An 18045-nucleotide genomic window follows, 5' to 3' on the forward strand; every position below is an offset into this window, starting at 1 on the left:
TCTGATATACATTATTCTGAGTAACTGCCAATTTATTACTTTATGAACGAATACAAGCTTCGTTTTAAAGAGCGGTATGTCGAGTCTCGACTCCCGATGAATCAAACTAGGATATTTCACGCTGTTGCCCTAATGCAATGATATGCGTACATCATATCAAAATGTACTGCTTAAGATTCCGTGATCATGGACCCCAACTTATTTTCATCAAAAGGAGAGTTAGAGAGCCATACTTTATCTATGTATCGAAAGTAGGACTTTGGTCTTTGCAACAAAGTGATTAGTTTTGGATTAAATTTAAATAGGTACGTTCAAATGTACCGACTGGGCTCATTTGAATATGCAGGTTTTAGCACTGCTATCAGTGGTAAAACAATATTTTAGCATCGGTGAAATAAGCTCTTGTCCAATTAGGTTGGCGCATGGCTGCACAATATAATATAATACTAGTCAATTCCTCTTGTAAAGCAAATACCAATGGCATGAGTGAATTTTGTTCTATTTCATTTTCGTAATTGAAGTTAGAGTTATATGTCATGCTGGAAGTAGATGTCCCTAACCTGATAATATCATATTTCTGGTTAAATTCAGTAAAATGACATCATGAATAGCACACCATCAAAATTGAGCGTAACGGTTTTGGACATATGGTCCTTAAGTTTACATAAATTCGGTTACTTGTATAGCTAGAAATTATACATTTAATAATACCAAGCCAAACCATATCATACAATCTTCTTTTGCTTGTTAAGGGAAGAAAGTAAATGCTATAGCTGACGTGTATTTGATGATGTACAGAGTAATTTTTCTTCCTTCATTCTCTTAATTGACGTAAACAACTTGTTCAGCTTTACGTCTATGCTTGCATCATCAGCACGCCGACTTTATTGAAACTGAATATGGCACAGCCTATTCACTTCAACATTTACTTTAAATACAAATAATGCAGATTGTGAAGTTATCATTAGTTTGGGCTTAATTTCGACCCTGCCACGAGACGTGCATATAAAAGTTTAGCTATATCCAAAACAGTTGTATAAAAGCAATATGTGCTTGTAAACACAAGATTGTAAACTTGTGCACGACCTTTTCTCGGGAGAACTTCATACCATGAATGCAACATACTTACGGTCGCTGGTTATAAGATGAAATTCAGTTATCTTCTTCGCATAGAACCATAATATGTGTGTGGATTTTATACTACCCTAGAAATAGAATCCTACTCGAGTTCAGTAGGGCCACTTAATGCATGTGCAAGCTCATTAGCGAAGCAGCCTTTTTGTCCTTGTACTCATACAGTATATATGGAACACCCATGTTTGATGAAACTAACATCACATTTAGACTTAAACCGTTAAGATTTGCTTCACAGATTTTCAATACACCACATTTCAAAGCAACGTGGCACAGGTAGGCTGTAGAGAGGAGTGTTATGTGTATTACATTAAAAAACACAGACTTCAAAGTCAGTAATTTCCCTTAAGTCAGGAAATTACTTGCTGTCTTTCCCCCCTGATAATGGCCATCCACCTCTAAATATCAATGTTTAAGTCTGTATAACAACAATAGTCACGGCTTCTCTCACATGTCTCCTACATTCTACCAATTCAGTCACATAACACCATGTTTGCGAAATACGTATATGGAAATCAATGACTGTCTACAGTTTTTTATAAAATGTAGGAGCCGGGATGGGTGTCGTTTATGTGACCTGTATTGAAATCGTCAGCATATATTTCAAGAAGCGATTTCCCATCGCTATTGGACTGGCCTCGGCGGAGCCGGTGCTGGTCAGTTTGTCTTATCAATCGCGACTCAAATGATGGTGGATCGATATGGCTGGAGGGGAATGCTTCTAATTATGTCAGCGTTCACTTTACACCTGTGTGTGGCAGGAGCCCTCATGAGACCTATAAGAGCGAGTAAGCTACCTGCAAAGCACAAATCACCTGGCAATGATTTACAAAGGTCACTGAAGGACGATGAATGCAACAAGGAAATTTGCAGCAATGAAGAAAGCGACTCAAAGGCTGAAGAATCTGCAGAATCGTATGGTATGATAAGAGTGAAGGACAAGACTGTCGATCACAAACCGAAATAAACATTTCCTCGGCGTTGTAGATCGTACCTTTTATCCATATATGACGTCACTTTGTTTCAAGAACCCGTTTTCATAACAATTTGTATTATTGGCGTTGGACAAGTGTTTGGAATCAATTCAGCTCCAATACATCTTGTAAGTATGAAGCAGACAAACGAATTTGCGTATTTTATGCTGCAATAATATTTCCTCCAACCGCAGTTACCTTGTGTTACTGATACCTTCACATACAACAAGGATTCATAACTGAAGTATGATATCTGCCTAATATATCGTAAATCTATTATGTAGCAATATTACAACTTACAATGTACTTTCCTTCAGGTGAGACGTGCTCGTGACTTTGGCATATCATACCAATTTGGCGCATACATACCGGCCGTCGTGGGATTGGTGCAGCTGATTGCACGACCATGTTTCGGTGCTGCAGGCCATATACGATGTCTTGATCCGTCGGTAACTTTTGCAGTCGCCATGCTTGTCTGTGGGATTTCGCTAATTATCAGTATTTACGCGATATCCTTTACATGTAAGTATTCGTAGACCCTTAAATTCTAACCAAATGTAAATATCATGGTCTCGAAGATTACTTTGCCGACAGAATACATGCAGCGGTAACAACACATTGTCAAAACACACATAAGGCTAATAATTTTATTTGTTCGCCCTAAGATGCGATTCGTCTGTGGTGACAACATAATTTTGAAGTTGATATGCATGCTCCATTGTGCAACATGTAGAGTGTAAGCTTATCAAGCGGGATGAGTGTGCAGCGTGCTCAGAAGGTCGATTTTCACTATTCACAACAACTTGGGGAGTCTTTTTGTATTATTTAATTTTAACGGCAAGATTCAGCCACCAAATTGGATAACAGCTTCTGAGACGCTGCACATCAGCAGAGCGGGATCTCTAGATTCCGTTGACGCAATGTCGCGTATTGCGAGATTGCGCCACATATTGCCCCGAATGCTAAAAGCTGGAATGAGCTCTCGTCCAATCATATTGGCGCATGGTAGCGTGATAAGATGCTATTTATTCTCAGTAACGCAGACGTCAAACATATGGACATGTATCGTACAAGAATTGATTCTGGAGCGTTATCCGGGTCACGTCCGTAAGTCGTATATGTTTTTGGCTTGTTATTGTAAGATACTCTATCACTGTTTTGTTACATTTGATTTCTTATTGTCGGCGTAAGTAAGTACACTGAGCCATTCTTCGACCCCGTATGCATCTTCCGGTCTGCACAGCTTGGTTAGGTCATGGACGCACACACCTGGGGTACATTCTTGGTTAGGTCGGTGTCGTTTCCTTGGAAGGTCCCTGCCCAAGTAAACACTATTGGCCAGTGAAGTAGCTGTAGAAACGCAGCTATCGGGGCATGCAGGGGTAGGCTGCATCTATGTGGTTCATCAAAGGTTAACCCTGGCCGCCACGGTTGGCTCGTAGGGAAGATGGGTCAGGGGTAAATTACTATGACCTAACTTGGGTCAGTATTTTGAACGGCAAAATACACCAGTGAGCGTAATTTAATGAAATTACCTATACTTGCATGAATTCTGATTATTGGTCATTCCCTAAATCCTTTTGTGAACAAAATCTCTGGTTCGTTTACGTATTTCAGCTGATTTTTACTTCGGCAGCGCACCTTGACTTCCATTGATATGCAAATAACGACGTCTCACGTTCAAATGCGAATAGAGTGAGACCAGGGCCGGTCAGCGAAGTTGCAGCCTGGACTGTCCACCATTCAAAGCAAAATACTTTGCTTTGCGCAGCGGCATCAATGAATAATCAGGCCATATGTTTACTTGGGCATGGACATACGTCCATGATTAGGAGCCCTAATTTGTCAACGTACCCGGATACAGAAATCCTTTGTAGCCTTCAGATTGACATGTAAAGGTCACAACTGACTCTATCAACACAAGCAGGTGCCTGTGTAGTTGCTCTCTTGGCAGCAAGCTACATGTTGACAGAGTAATTCATGTTCTTGTTGTTGGTTTGTTTGTTGTTTGTTTTTGCTTTAGGAGTTGTGTGCAATCGTGAACATTCTATAGAGTACCATAACTCGCCTTTCTTTGAAGATTGGTGTTCGCAGCGCCTTCGCCTTTTAGAAGGCCGATGGCCCGCGGTAGTCTGGTTCCCTGACCCATTTCTGCCGCTGGCTGGCGCTGCTACCATTGCCAGTGCGCTGATAATGAAAATGGGGTCCCTATTTTCCTTAGAGACCAGCGGTAGAAATGGGTCAGGGAACCAGACAAGCGGACTTGAACCTAATATATAATATGTATTGTCTGAATCCAGCGATCTGATCGGCCGAACCCGGTACATCCACCTCTAAATATTAATGTTTAAGTCTATATAACAACAATAGTCACGGCTTCTCTCACATGTCTCCTACATTCTACCAATTCAGTCACATAACACCATGTTTGCGAAATACGTATATGGAAATCAATGACTGTCTACAGTTTTTTATAAAATGTAGGAGCCGGGATGGGTGTCGTTTATGTGACCTGTATTGAAATCGTCAGCATATATTTCAAGAAGCGATTTCCCATCGCTATTGGACTGGCCTCGGCGGGAGCCGGTGCTGGTCAGTTTGTCTTATCAATCGCGACTCAAATGATGGTGGATCGATATGGCTGGAGGGGAATGCTTCTAATTATGTCAGCGTTCACTTTACACCTGTGTGTGGCAGGAGCCCTCATGAGACCTATAAGAGCGAGTAAGCTACCTGCAAAGCACAGATCACCTGACAAAGATTTACAAAGGTCGCAGAAGGACGAAGAAGGAAACAAGAAAATTTACAGCAAATGAAGAAAGCGACTGAAAGGCTGAAGAATCTGCAGAATCACATGACATGATAAGAGTGAAGGGCAAGCCTGTCGATCCCAAACCGAAAACAACATTTGCTCGGCGTTGCAAATCGTATTTTTTATCAATATACGACGTTACTTTGTTTCAAGAACCCGTTTTCATAACAATTTGTATTATTGGCGTTGGACAAGTGTTTGGAATCAATTCAGCTCCAATACATCTTGTAAGTATTAAATAGACAAACGAATTTGCGTATTTTATGCTGCAACAACATTTCCCCAACCGCAGTTACCCTGCATATCAATGGAAAACACACATAAGGCTAATAATTTTATTTGTTCGCCCTAAGATGCGATTCGTCTGTAGTGACAGCATAATTTTGAAGTTGATATGCATGCTCCATTGTGCAACATGTAGAGTGTAAGCTTATCAAGCGGGATGAGTGTGCAGCGTGCTCAGAAGGTCGATTTTCACTATTCACAACAACTTGGGGAGTCTTTTTGTATTATTTAATTTTAACGGCAAGATTCAGCCACCAAATTGGATAACAGCTTCTGAGACGCTGCACATCAGCAGAGCGGGATCTCTAGATTCCGTTGACGCAATGTCGCGTATTGCGAGATTGCGCCACATATTGCCCCGAATGCTAAAAGCTGGAATGAGCTCTCGTCCAATCATATTGGCGCATGGTAGCGTGATAAGATGCTATTTATTCTCAGTAACGCAGACGTCACAACATATCGACATGTATCGTACAAGAATTGATTCTGGAGCGTTATCCGGGTCACGTCCGTAAGTCGTATATGTTTTTGGCTTGTTATTGTAAGATACTCTATCACTGTTTTGTTACATTTGATTTCTTATTGTCGGCGTAAGTAAGTACACTGAGCCATTCTTCGACCCCGTATGCATCTTCCGGTCTGCACAGCTTGGTTAGGTCATGGACGCACACACCTGGGGTACATTCTTGGTTAGGTCGGTGTCGTTTCCTTGGAAGGTCCCTGCCAAGTAAACACTATTGGCCAGTGAAGTAGCTGTAGAAACGCAGCTATCGGGGCAGGGGTAGGCTGCATCTATGTGGTTCATCAAAGGTTAACCCTGGCCGCCACGGTTGGCTCGTAGGGAAGATGGGTCAGGGGTAAATACTATGACCTAACTTAGGTCAGTATTTGAACGGCAAAATACACCAGTGAGCGTAATTTAATGAAATTACCTATACTTGCATGAATTCTGATTATTGCTCATTCCATAAATCCTTTGTGAACAAAATCTCTGGTTCGTTTACGTATTTCAGCTGATTTTTACTTCGGCAGCGCACCTTGACTTCCATTGATATGCAAATAACGACGTCTCCACGTTCAAATGCGAATAGAGTTAGACCAGGGCCGGTCAGCGAAGTTGCAGCCTGGACTGTCCACCATTCAAAGCAAAATACTTTGCTTTGCGCAGCGGCATCAATGAATAATCAGGCCATATGTTTACTTGGGCATGGACATACGTCCATGATTAGGAGCCCTAATTTGTCAACGTACCCGGATACAGAAATCCTTTGTAGCCTTCAGATTGACATGTAAAGGTCACAACTGACTCTATCAACACAAGCAGGTGCCTGAGTGTGTAGTTGCTCTCTTGGCAGCAAGCTACATGTTGACAGAGTAATTCATGTTCTTGTTGTTGGTTTGTTTGTTGTTTGTTTTTGCTTTAGGAGTTGTGTGCAATCGTGAACATTCTATAGAGTACCGTAACTCGCCTTTCTTTGAAGATTGGTGTTCGCAGCGCCTTCGCCTTTTAGAAGGCCGATGGCCCGCGGTAGTCTGGTTCCCTGACCCATTTCTGCCGCTGGCTGCGCTGCTACCATTGGCAGTGCGCTGATAATGAAAATAGGGTCCCTATTTTCCTTAGAGACCAGCGGTAGGAATGGGTCAGGGAACCAGACAAAAAGACTTGAACCTAATATATAATATGTATTGTCTGAATCCAGCGATCTGATCGGCCGAACCCGGTACATTAAAATTGATGACAACTCAGGCGTTAAAAATGGAGTATAAAAATCTGAAAATAGGATAAGCGGGCCTTCAGTTATTACGAAAGGAGCGGACAGGAGGAAATTGAGGTCTGTCCACCATGTAAAATATGACCCTACCCTGAAGCCCCTTTCTAAAATGTGACTTGGACCCTCCCCCTCCTCCCTCGACTCCAAACTCAAACATTAGTGTATAACCTTGATAGAAATGCTGACTTTGTTATATAACAAGCGAAGGTTTTGAAGGGAAATTTACTCTAACGTTTGCTCATACTTTTAGTTTTCTTGTTCTGTGTATCAAATGCTGTTTCCTGCCCAATTCCCTATAGCATGTCAGTATGGCAAATATTCTGTTTGTCAACAAAGCCCATACACGTGTAATGAATATTGTTATTGTTGACAAATGAATTTTTGTCCGGACTTGAATTCAATTTTCAACAATAACAATGCCGACTGTACAAATATAGGATGTGTTAATCAGTTAGGAGACTGGAAAGAAATAAAGTCGCTAAATTTTATGCACATCTTTAGGGAGGGTCATCATTTTCTCGGAAACTATTAGGAGCTAAAATGTTGCTGATATATAGTGCTACATCCATACATATCAAATCATAATATGTGGAAGTCTATTGGGCAAACAATTAACAATTTCCCTACAAACGAAGCTTTACCTGTGCTTTTATATATGTTGATAATTTATGTAAATGTACTTGAAGTGGGAGGGAAAAAGTGCATATCGGTACACGAAACTTTAATTTTTTTGATTTCATTCCTTCAGTGACTTAGAGACGTACTTTTAAATGTATTTCAAACTCTCATTTTCTATTGGTTTTCCCTTCTTTACACCTGTCAAAGGTTGAAGTGATGAAGGCCACTCCTGACGGCGGATGGGGATGGATGGTTGTCTTGGCAACGTTCATGTCATGTTTCTTGTCCGCCGGAAGTGGATACGCATTCGGGGTACTCTATGTGGCGTTTTTAGGTGCATTTGGCAAATCGAAGGCAGAAACAGGTAATCCTTGTTTAGGGGCCACCTCAGCGAAGAAAAAAATGATTACCTTCAGTCGCGACATCGGGTTGATAGTGTTGGCGTCGAAAACATATCAATAATTTGTTTTGAATTTGCCACAGCATGCTCAATTCAAAGGATAGAGCTTGAGTGAGTGGAAATAAGACATAAAAATGTAAAAACAAATTATCAGACAAGAAAAATTGAATTATTCCTAGTTTGTCTATTCAAATCTAACACGTATTAGCATTTTGTAAAAGCAGAATGACAGATATTTGAAATCTCAATCAAACTTTCGATTCCTCACTGCACTTGAACTTGTTCGATTCTTTCGAGTGATACATTTTTTGACAAAATTAAATGTCCATAAGATAATATAATGTTTGATAGAGTGCCACTCTGTAGAGAGACACTCAGCTGGAAATTGTAACTCTTTTGAATTTTAAATATCGACAAATTCGAGGTGTTTTCATTTCTTAACAAAAATCCATTGTAGCCACCTGCTTTTAAATTTGATTGTGAGGGAAAATTAAAGATATATGAGATCGTCGAAACTGCGCCTACGCGACTCTCTTGTTTACAAACAATGTATTTCATGCACGATATCTAGATGTGTCACGTCAAATAGCTGCAGCATTTAAAATTTACAACGAACATTATGATAAACATGTTTCAATTTTCATCAACCGCCTATTTACCTTGGATACTGGGTTTACATTGGTCATATGGGTCACATATGACCTTTGAGCACACTTCCGACGATCCCATTCCTCCAAGTTTTCTTAAGCAAAGTATGAACTAAAGATTATACAACTTTTTGATTGCTTTAGTGAAGTTGCCTTAAAAGGTGCCTTGCTCACTCTCGACGAACTTAAGCTTGACATTTAGAAAGAACGTTTACTTCGTTACAGACTGAGTTTAGAATCTTGTAAGACCGGAAAGTACTTGGCCCATGCCGTATAGTGTTTCAATAATTCATCTTTATGTCAGCGGACGTGTTTGTATGACTCTGTGAAACCCACCTTGAGACAGGCATTAAATTCTCTCATTAACAACATATGACCCAGTTTCTTCAGGTACTGACTGCGAATAAGAGAAATATGAATTTCTCTTGAAACTTTCTACGTCATTTTTTTAAAGCTTGGATCGCTGGTATTAACGCTATCGTATCAGTGGTCACTTCGAGTTATGGCGTGGCTCTGTCCAAGAGATTCGGTCACAGAAAAATAGTCATGGCGGGAGGCGTATTGGCATCAGCTGGAGTTTGTACCAGTGCGTTCACGACACAGTTACACCAGGTTTACATCACGTTTGGCGTTATAACGGGTAAGTCTGTCTGTCTGTCTGCCGTCTCTCTGTCTGTCTCTCTGAACACTGGTGATTTTACTTAGCACCAGTGTTCATTGAGCAACTCAAAGCTCGAAGAATTCGTTTATTCACTGGCAGTGAACACTGAACGATTACATTCAAATAATAGTGTGTGTTATTTAGACGTTTCATCCGGAATTAAATGACAATTGTTTTGCGAACAATTTTGCAATGAGCAATTAGGCTAGAAAAACTCTTCAATGACGCTCTAATTGTTGTCTATTAAGCCTTCAATGATCATAGTAATCGACTAAATGCACCTCACACTTTTTGAAAACATATGAAAATCCAATCATCTCAAATTAGTTCCAATCGTATAGAAGAATAATTACAGTATAAAATTGTTAAAGGACATCTGGACCAGCGAATTTCACCGAGAAACTGACGTGGAGTAAAGTATTGATTTCCTTGTCATATTCAGTGAGCGATTAAAATCGAGAAATCTGTTCATTTGCTGTCGGTATTGATTCGCGATAAATGTGATTAAATGGTTGCGAGGGATAACAGACATCACTTTTTATACATAACAGAATCATGTTCTCCCTACATGCCGCACATCATTTTTGATGTAGACTTACATGCTCTTGTGTGGCTTATTAAGTGTTCTCACCCTGTAGAAGCAAACATTCTTGGTTTAAATCTCGCGATTCAATGATCGTGTCGGGCACGGCCAAATGTCTGTTGTATCACTAAAAAGCATCGTCTCTCACCTGTAGGAATAGGAATGGGCCTGTCATATGTACCCTGCATCGACGTTCTTGGTTTGTACTTCGACACACGTTTCTCAATTGCTTGTGGACTAGCCATGGCAGGAACCGGTGCCGGCCAGTTTGTTCTGTCGGTTGTTACAAAAGCGTTGGAGGATAAGTATGGCTGGAGAGGGACATTATTGATTTTGTCAGGCATATTTCTGCACCTCTGCCTGGCAGGAGCTGTTTTGAGACCTTTACCCGTGCACGAACCTCGCGCAATTATACAGCTGTCAATAATGAAACCACAAGCACAGCACGAGCTTTGGATTCCGTTTGTAGCAGCTCTACTGCAGACATCGATACATCAAAAGTCAAAAATGAAGAACTGACAGAAATGTCTGACGAGTCAGCAACAAGGCATGAAAGAAATGAAAAATCGTACAGAAGGTGTTTGGCATTTGCAAAATTGTACTGTCTTAATATATACGATTTACCATTATTCAAGAAACCAGTCTTTGTCGCTCTCGTGATAATTTGCGTCGGCCAGTCCTTGGCAATCGCCACAATACAAGTTCATATCGTAAGTAATCAAGAATGAGAGTTTTATTCTTGTATGTTCTCCTGTTTCCCTCGATCAGTTATTTTTGATTGCTTGTAAATGGTAAAACCTTTCCTGTAATTGTTGTCGTCAAACACAATATGCTCATAAAATCGCGATATTGTATTCTTCTTGGAGCATGAAACCCATGTACAAGCAGGAAATCTAATATCGATTTTATTGGATATTATCAGATAAAACCGCAGTGTTTGTCCCCTTTGACCATCCCGACCCCTCCCTGGAAGTTGTACACTATTATCGCCATTATCAGATATTGTCCTATAAGCCAGCATGTACTACCCGTCAAATGTGAGACTCAAACTTAGAAGCTAGGGATATTATCGACTTTTCCATCACATTATCCGTTGCAAAAGCATGTTGGACCTGTAAGGACCTCTCCTAATATTTGTGTCTGACTTCGAAGGTTGATATGACGATATTATCGATATTATCCAAAATTATACGATAAAACAGCGTGTCATCAGGTACATGTATCACTACCCAACTTTGAAGTTATTATTGGTATCTTATTAAAAGAGAGAGGCAGTGACAGATGGCCAACAAGCTATTTAATTTGATAAAAAGGGATAAACCGATGATATCTTCTAATTTCTGAGTTCTAGTCTAGCATTAGAATGATGAGGTGGCAAATGGCCCACAAAGTTTTGTATCGGGTTGTCGGAAACATCGAAATCTCAAACCGCTTATCCTAATATCTTAGACCACCTTATGTTAGACCCTAACTCAGAAACAAGTCGATGTTATCGATTTTGTCCGATATTATCCGATGAAAGAACATTTCGGGCGTTTGCAGTTACCCCCTTCTAATAATAAACTCTTACTTACAAGTCAACTTTGTTGTTTGTACCTTACTATAGGTGAGGCGTGCACGTGACTTTCATATTTCAGACGCGGAAAGTGCCTACCTGCCGGCTGTCATGGGATTGGCGCAGATCATCGGACGGCCTCTTTTCGGAACACTAGGTAACCAGAAGAAACTGACCCCAAATGTACCTTTTGCGCTCGCTTTGTTCTTGGTTGGCATCTCTATGATCGTGAGCACCTATACGAGAACCCTTGCAGGTAATCATAAATATTTATTAATTCTGCAAAATATTTGGTTATTAATCTTATACTGATTTTTTTGCAATTCTGTACTTTATCGCATGCACATGCTAGAACACCGAATCTTTGCCTCTGTGCATGAGAGCGAAACCAAAGAAAATGCAAATTATGCATACAATAAATTGATACCTTTCATGAGAGCTCAGCTAAATAACACTAGGCGACAACCTCCTTGTGGTAGAAGTCAGTGCTGTATGAAGCAGCCTTCACTGTTCCGATATAAATACAAAAAATCGATAATGTTGAATTGAACAGCTCAACACGTTTATTGGCTGTTCTCACGTCTTGCCTTCAGTACAGTGCCCAGTCTTAATTTAAATGAACATTTTCTGTCTTAGACAGAATAATTATGTTGTCAAGTATACGTTACCTCTCAGTGGTACCTGTTTGTTCTATTCCTTCATTACAGGACAATTGGTCTTCGTTGCTATCATGGGCGCTTGTGTCGGCGGCAGCGTAGTATGCGTTGCAATAGTTGTGAAGTACTTTCTCGGCAGTGAAAAGCTAGGACACGCTCTTTCGCTCCTTGTACACTTACTTGGAATATGTACATTACTGTTTGCGCCGTTTGGAGGTATTGTTTTTTATTTCTTTTGGGTCAACAGACAAAGTATGACTGTACATTAATCTTTCGGGTCAACAGACAAAGTATGACTGTACATTATGAAGAGGAAATTCTTCACACTTTAATCGTAATTATCGTTCTTCTTTAGCAGTTCTTTCTTAAGTCTCAGATCTATATTCTAAGTATTCCTTGCTGTACTCATTCATTGTTAAAGCTACGCATGCTCACGGTCACAGGTCTGAAAGTTTCAATTGACAGGAATAGATATAATCACTAATGCATGTGGGCGTGCCTCCTGCTTGTCCTATAAGAGTTTACTTCGCATATAATGCACCACTTGACCTTTCTTGTGACATTGATTCGTCTTCATTCATGGAAGCGTCAGATAACGTTAGCATGCTCATTCTCAGATAACACAGATAATTATATTTCGTGAATTTCTCTCATATTTAACGACTGAAAGGAAAAATAGTGTTGCAAAAACGATCATGCGCTATGAATGACGACAGATAAAGGACGATGCAGTGCACAAACCTAGCCGATAAACTTGTAAACTTAACAATGAACACCTACTGTACTAACTTACACCTGAACGCTGAGTTGCCCACAAATCTCTCTCTTTGTGTGACTTGGCCAAGAGGTGTGTATATAATGCTGTATTTATTTATATACACCAATTGGCGATTCTGTTTAGAGAGTATTACCACTTTATATTCAATATATAATACTTTCATCGATGTACCGTTGTATGTATACACAATTATTAGCTACGTTACCCTTTGACTAATATCAACAGTTCGGTAAAAAAATACGACGAACTTTATCTCCTATTTCCTGTAATACAGCAAGAGACAATTTGACACTTTCCCATGGAGCAAAAAATATACAGCTCAAATCACTACATTTTAAAACAATCTGCTGCCGACCAATTTAGTTTCTCGTAGCTTGATTTAATCTACACGTGATTGTATTAGCATGCATCGTCTTCACAGATGCCGTGACCATTATGTCCAGTTTGATAAACTAAAATAAGAGGGAAAAGAGCGATTGGTCTACACAATATGTACACAATATTCAGGCACTGTATCGTCAGCCTTAGTAATGCCGCGATAATCATTTGCATACAGAAACCCACAGGCATACAGATCACAGCGACAGAATTGGCTCCGTATAGTAAAGCAGCTGTGTCCCACAAATATATTATGGAATATTCATGGCAAAAAGTATGGCATGCGCAGTTTCAACTCTGCAAGAATACATTTGAGAATATCCAACAAAAAGCTTACAACTACCATCACAATATATCAAATGTAAGAGAATAATGAGGAACTCTGTCGATAATTCGCGGTCTTTTGTACAAATTGCAGGGAAAACGTCCGCCACTTTGTGAACGGTTTAGTTCTTTTATCCAAGAATTTGTACGACGATCGCCCCTAAATGTTTGTCTAGGTCGGAAAACAAAGCTTCTAAGTGTGTTTGAGAAATACTACGATGGAAATATCTGAAGAGCAACCGGGCAAACGTTTAAATTTACAAAGTTTGCTTTATTTACCATGATCAAGGTTAATTCTAAAGAGATGAGAATATCACATAAATCAAAGAAACATCTGCGTTGGTTGAACTATATAAAGCTGCGGACGCAGATATACAATAAAGAACTAATTGCCCATCACTGAAACTGCAACATTTGCTTGCGAAAGTGCCAGTGCTTACATTACTCAAATACAATCATTATGTCTATGTAAGACATCTTTAGCAGATATGATCGTATGATGAATGTGTTCTTACTCCTTTTTTAGGTTGGATCCGTGATGTCTCAAACACTTATGATGGTACTTTCTGGATGGCTGGAGTGGCTGTGTTACTGTCATCTGCGTTAGCTCTTGTACTTCCTTTGGTCGATTGACTTGTCAAGCGTAAAAACCAAAATAAGAGCTTTAAGTCGGAACAGATCGTTGAACTCAATGAACAATCAGTCTCTTCCGGAAGGGCTGCCATAGTTACTGATCAAAGACAATCAGGCAATTTAACTTAAGTTGATTAAGAACACAAGAACAAAATCTCTATCCACAAGAGTAACACTTAATACAGAATGCACATAAATGGCCCAGTAAATCGATTCATGGAATTAGAATTAGCTAAAGGTATGACATTGACTGACGTATGATGAAACTGATACGATGAATATGACAAGAAGCGGCAAATTTCTTATCCTAGCAAGCAAAATCCCGTGTAAATTTAAGTCGTTTTGTTTAAATTTGTGAAATATTTACGGGACCCAAGATAGCCTTACAAAACCCACAATTTTGCTGACCGGTGAACTGCAAACACTTCCTTTTTGAAGCAAAGTCTTCCCTTTCCGAGTCATTTGATGTCAGATGAGAACCTTATAGGCATTTGCCCGCAGAGGGGTGTTCTTATAAAAGTGGACTTTCACTTGTTCCTTACGATAGAAAGTGACACCAGTATCACTGAAAAGAGTATGCTTAGATTATGATAGCAATTAGTGAGAGATTTGTAATATGTCGCTAGTCTTTAACTTCTATTGAGCATTCCAAGTACTGTTGTTTCATACAGAGAAATGGATTATACTGATATTTAAATATTTATGACAGCTTACAGTTTCGTTAGACCTTCACCTTCGTTTATTTATGCATGCTTATACAATAGCATCGCTCAGCCGTTCTGGATGGTTTTAAAACCAAATCGATCTAAATAAGTATGTCATTGTAGTTGGTCTTGTGCCAAAGTTTGAATGAAAATACGATGAGGATGTTACAGTATTGGCTTCGGCCATCTGTGCTATACAAGTAGTCCTATGAATAATTTCCCCCTTATATTTACAACATTTATCCAGACAGCTTTTCATTCACACAAGAAACACACACCAAACTGTAATCACTTCTGATCAGTACCATAGTACCTTTGCTGATAATTGAAATATAATTCATCGTTGTTGAGGAAGTATGCAAGTCTTTATTCTTTTTATGAAAGACAGTCAGGATATCAACGCGACTTCTACTTTTTCGATCTGTAATATCCGAAAGTAAACTTGTGTTTGCGAACTGTTGTCTCCTATTCCTTTACTCTGAAGAAAAATCCGTGTTTGAAAGGAATGAACATACTTGCAATGAGTGGTCACATATTAACGCTCTGCTGAGGATTTCATTGATCTTTAAACATCACATGAACTAATATTGCTCTTAATTTTTGTCACAGGAACTATCATATTTACTTGTTAACTTCGAAACAAAAGCCATCTATTATTACATCAGTTTATTAAAGCATTCGCAGCATGGATTGCAAGCGATAAATACTGAAGTTTTTGTAACAAACTGTGTTGTTTTAACCAAACATTCGGAAATATGTAAACGTTTTGTGGTTAGAGGCGTGTTTAGCATCGGTTAACGTAGGAATTTTATAAGTGAGTCTACGACAAATATATGCCGGCTTTACTCCATGTGTACAAATTTGACTGCAAGGTGTGCAAAGAAGTCTTCTAACAGTGTTACGTTAGAAACAAACAGGTGAAGTCAGTGATTTTCTTGAAAAAAAATTATTACAAAATATAAATCTAATCACTAAGTCGGGTATAAAGAACCAAGTGTAAAAGTTTACAGGCTACATATTTCAGCTTGGACGGCACAAAGGTCCAGAAATTAGTCAGACAAGCCGATGAGTGAGCACTCCTTTGGCTTGCGGGCTTGAGGTTGGCCCGTGCAAAGTCAACAGAATAAATATAGCGAGTGAGCTTGAAGTTCTTGGAAAGTCTTGAATTAACACTGCTGAATATTGATCCCAAAGTCTTGAAGTAAACACATCAGTGAAACTATCCTCAAATGTCTGACTAAAAAACTGTGCCCCCTATTTATACTCAATGATTCTATCTAGAGAATATAAGAACACTCTAGAAGTTCTATTGATAGGCTAATTACTGCTCTAAAAATATCTTCACTTGTAGTAACCACGACTAATTGAATTTCCAGAAAGTTCTAAACACGACAAATTGAATTCAATGTCATGGATGAGAATTACCTTAAAAATGTTGCAGACTATTAATTAAACTCAGGTCATGGTTGGAGGATAATGCCTATATAACAACAGGTATAGATCATGTTTTCGAAAACCAACTCAAGAACTACAACGTTTTTGTTCACACCATGTCATAAATATATATATTATTTAAGACATGGTTTTATGTGCCCAAGAGCAGGTGACAATTTGCCCGATGCCACTAGGGCAAATTGTCTCCTGCTGCGAAGGTACAATAAACGCATGTATTCGAGCAATGATATTTGTATTTTATGTCTCTTCACAGTTAACACTATGACATATAGTTAAGTGCGTGGCATTGTCAAACAATTTTACCATTATCGATTAGCATCAAATAGATTTTAACCAAAGTCAAAATAGCAGTGCGCGCATGGATATTTTACAGCTGGCGTTAGACGTCTACCTTGACGTCGAAGGTATTTCTATTATCATACTGTAGCAGACGATCACAATGGTGAAATGACCAAGAGTAGCCAATGTCACTTAGAGAGAATTGTACCTTGCTTTTTTCACTCTGTCAACAATTCAGTGAAATAAATATCGACATTCCAAAACTGTTAAAAGACGACGCCCAGTTTATTTTTTTTATTGAAATCATGACTATTCGAATGCGATTCCTGAGAAAATCCCACCAGTTCCACAACAAAGTAATTCGGACTGCTTTTTTTTTCTGTTGGCTTCACCGAACCAGCAACTATGGACGTTTCCTACGTCAACGTAGACGTTTAATCCCTGATGTAAAAGATCCGCTCAGGTTTATGAGCCTATGTCAGAAAAAGGTAATGTTGTGATATTACCTTTGGTAATCTAGATCACGATCTCACGAAACTTATTAACAATTTACGCTGACTTATCGACATGATTTCTCTGACAGGAATAAAATTTCACGAAGCATTTATACTCAATATGGCATTTATGCCACATACAAATGTCTAAGACAGTACATGGATTTTAGGTGCCTTGAATTGTGCGAGGCCCAGGATGGGCGAATGAATTTACTTAAAGATTTTCAATGATGAAAATGTCATTTTGCTATCAAAGTTCAAAAGGGTCGAAACCTTTTTGACACTCGCGACTTTTATTTTAAATCATTAAACATGACTTCGAGCAAATCTACTGTCTTGTCTGCCTCCTACAGTTTGGCTAGGTTGCATTCTTTTCAACGTGGAAAGTATTGTACTTGCAGGGTATAAGGAGCTTTACGTTTCCTTGAAGTTATAAATTGTCCTTATAAATAAAATCGATAGAAATACAGTCATATTATTTAATTTTCAACGTACTGAATAAATTACTTCATTGTCTTTTCCCTTCTGACACACGACCTTAAATTACCCTCGACCTTCCAAGTATAAAAGGTATGGTCAAAGTTGTTTTACCTCTGTCAGAATCGGGTAGCAAACGATATATGTTGACATAAGTTATTGAGATCCGAACAGAAAAATCTGACGTGTAACCCTAGACTGCAAAGAGAAACAATGTCTGTGTCAAGTAATTGGCCTTCCCTACTCTGTTCAAGCGCCGCCATCAACATGTGGTTCGTCCCACTTTCTTCCCTCGACAAGAAAGTAAGAAGACACTCTCAATGAGAGGTTCGCAATCAGTGACTAAAGTACATACCATTCTCTTTACTGTATTATTTAATCTTATTGAAAGGTGAAAGCCTTGGATTATTGCGCTATTTTCTGACA

General features: G+C 39.2%; 1 protein-coding gene across 8 annotated transcripts; it reads left to right on the top strand.

Annotated features, from left to right (window-relative positions):
* The first annotated feature begins 1693 nt into the window (after window positions 1–1693).
* LOC139115944 (monocarboxylate transporter 13-like) lies at window positions 1694–17617 on the top strand. 8 transcript variants are annotated; one of them, XM_070678402.1, is made up of 9 exons: window positions 1710–2236; window positions 2426–2630; window positions 7803–7959; window positions 9097–9282; window positions 10041–10596; window positions 11493–11697; window positions 12149–12313; window positions 14104–15937; window positions 16980–17617. In XM_070678402.1, the coding sequence occupies exons 5-8, from the start codon at window positions 10411–10413 to the stop codon at window positions 14208–14210; spliced, it is 663 nt and encodes a 220-aa protein (XP_070534503.1). In that variant the 5' UTR covers window positions 1710–2236; window positions 2426–2630; window positions 7803–7959; window positions 9097–9282; window positions 10041–10410; the 3' UTR covers window positions 14211–15937; window positions 16980–17617. The 8 variants fall into 8 exon arrangements, with proteins under 8 accessions (XP_070534501.1, XP_070534503.1, XP_070534507.1 ...); XM_070678399.1 differs by lacking the exons at window positions 1710–2236; window positions 2426–2630 and adding exons at window positions 2908–3215; window positions 4593–5147 and having other exon boundaries at window positions 16980–17478; XM_070678400.1 differs by lacking the exon at window positions 16980–17617 and having other exon boundaries at window positions 1694–2236; window positions 14104–16183.
* The last annotated feature ends 428 nt before the right edge of the window (window positions 17618–18045 follow it).

The sequence above is a fragment of the Ptychodera flava genome, chromosome 17, assembly GCF_041260155.1.
Source record: "Ptychodera flava strain L36383 chromosome 17, AS_Pfla_20210202, whole genome shotgun sequence".
Classification (NCBI taxonomy): Eukaryota; Metazoa; Hemichordata; class Enteropneusta; family Ptychoderidae; genus Ptychodera; species Ptychodera flava.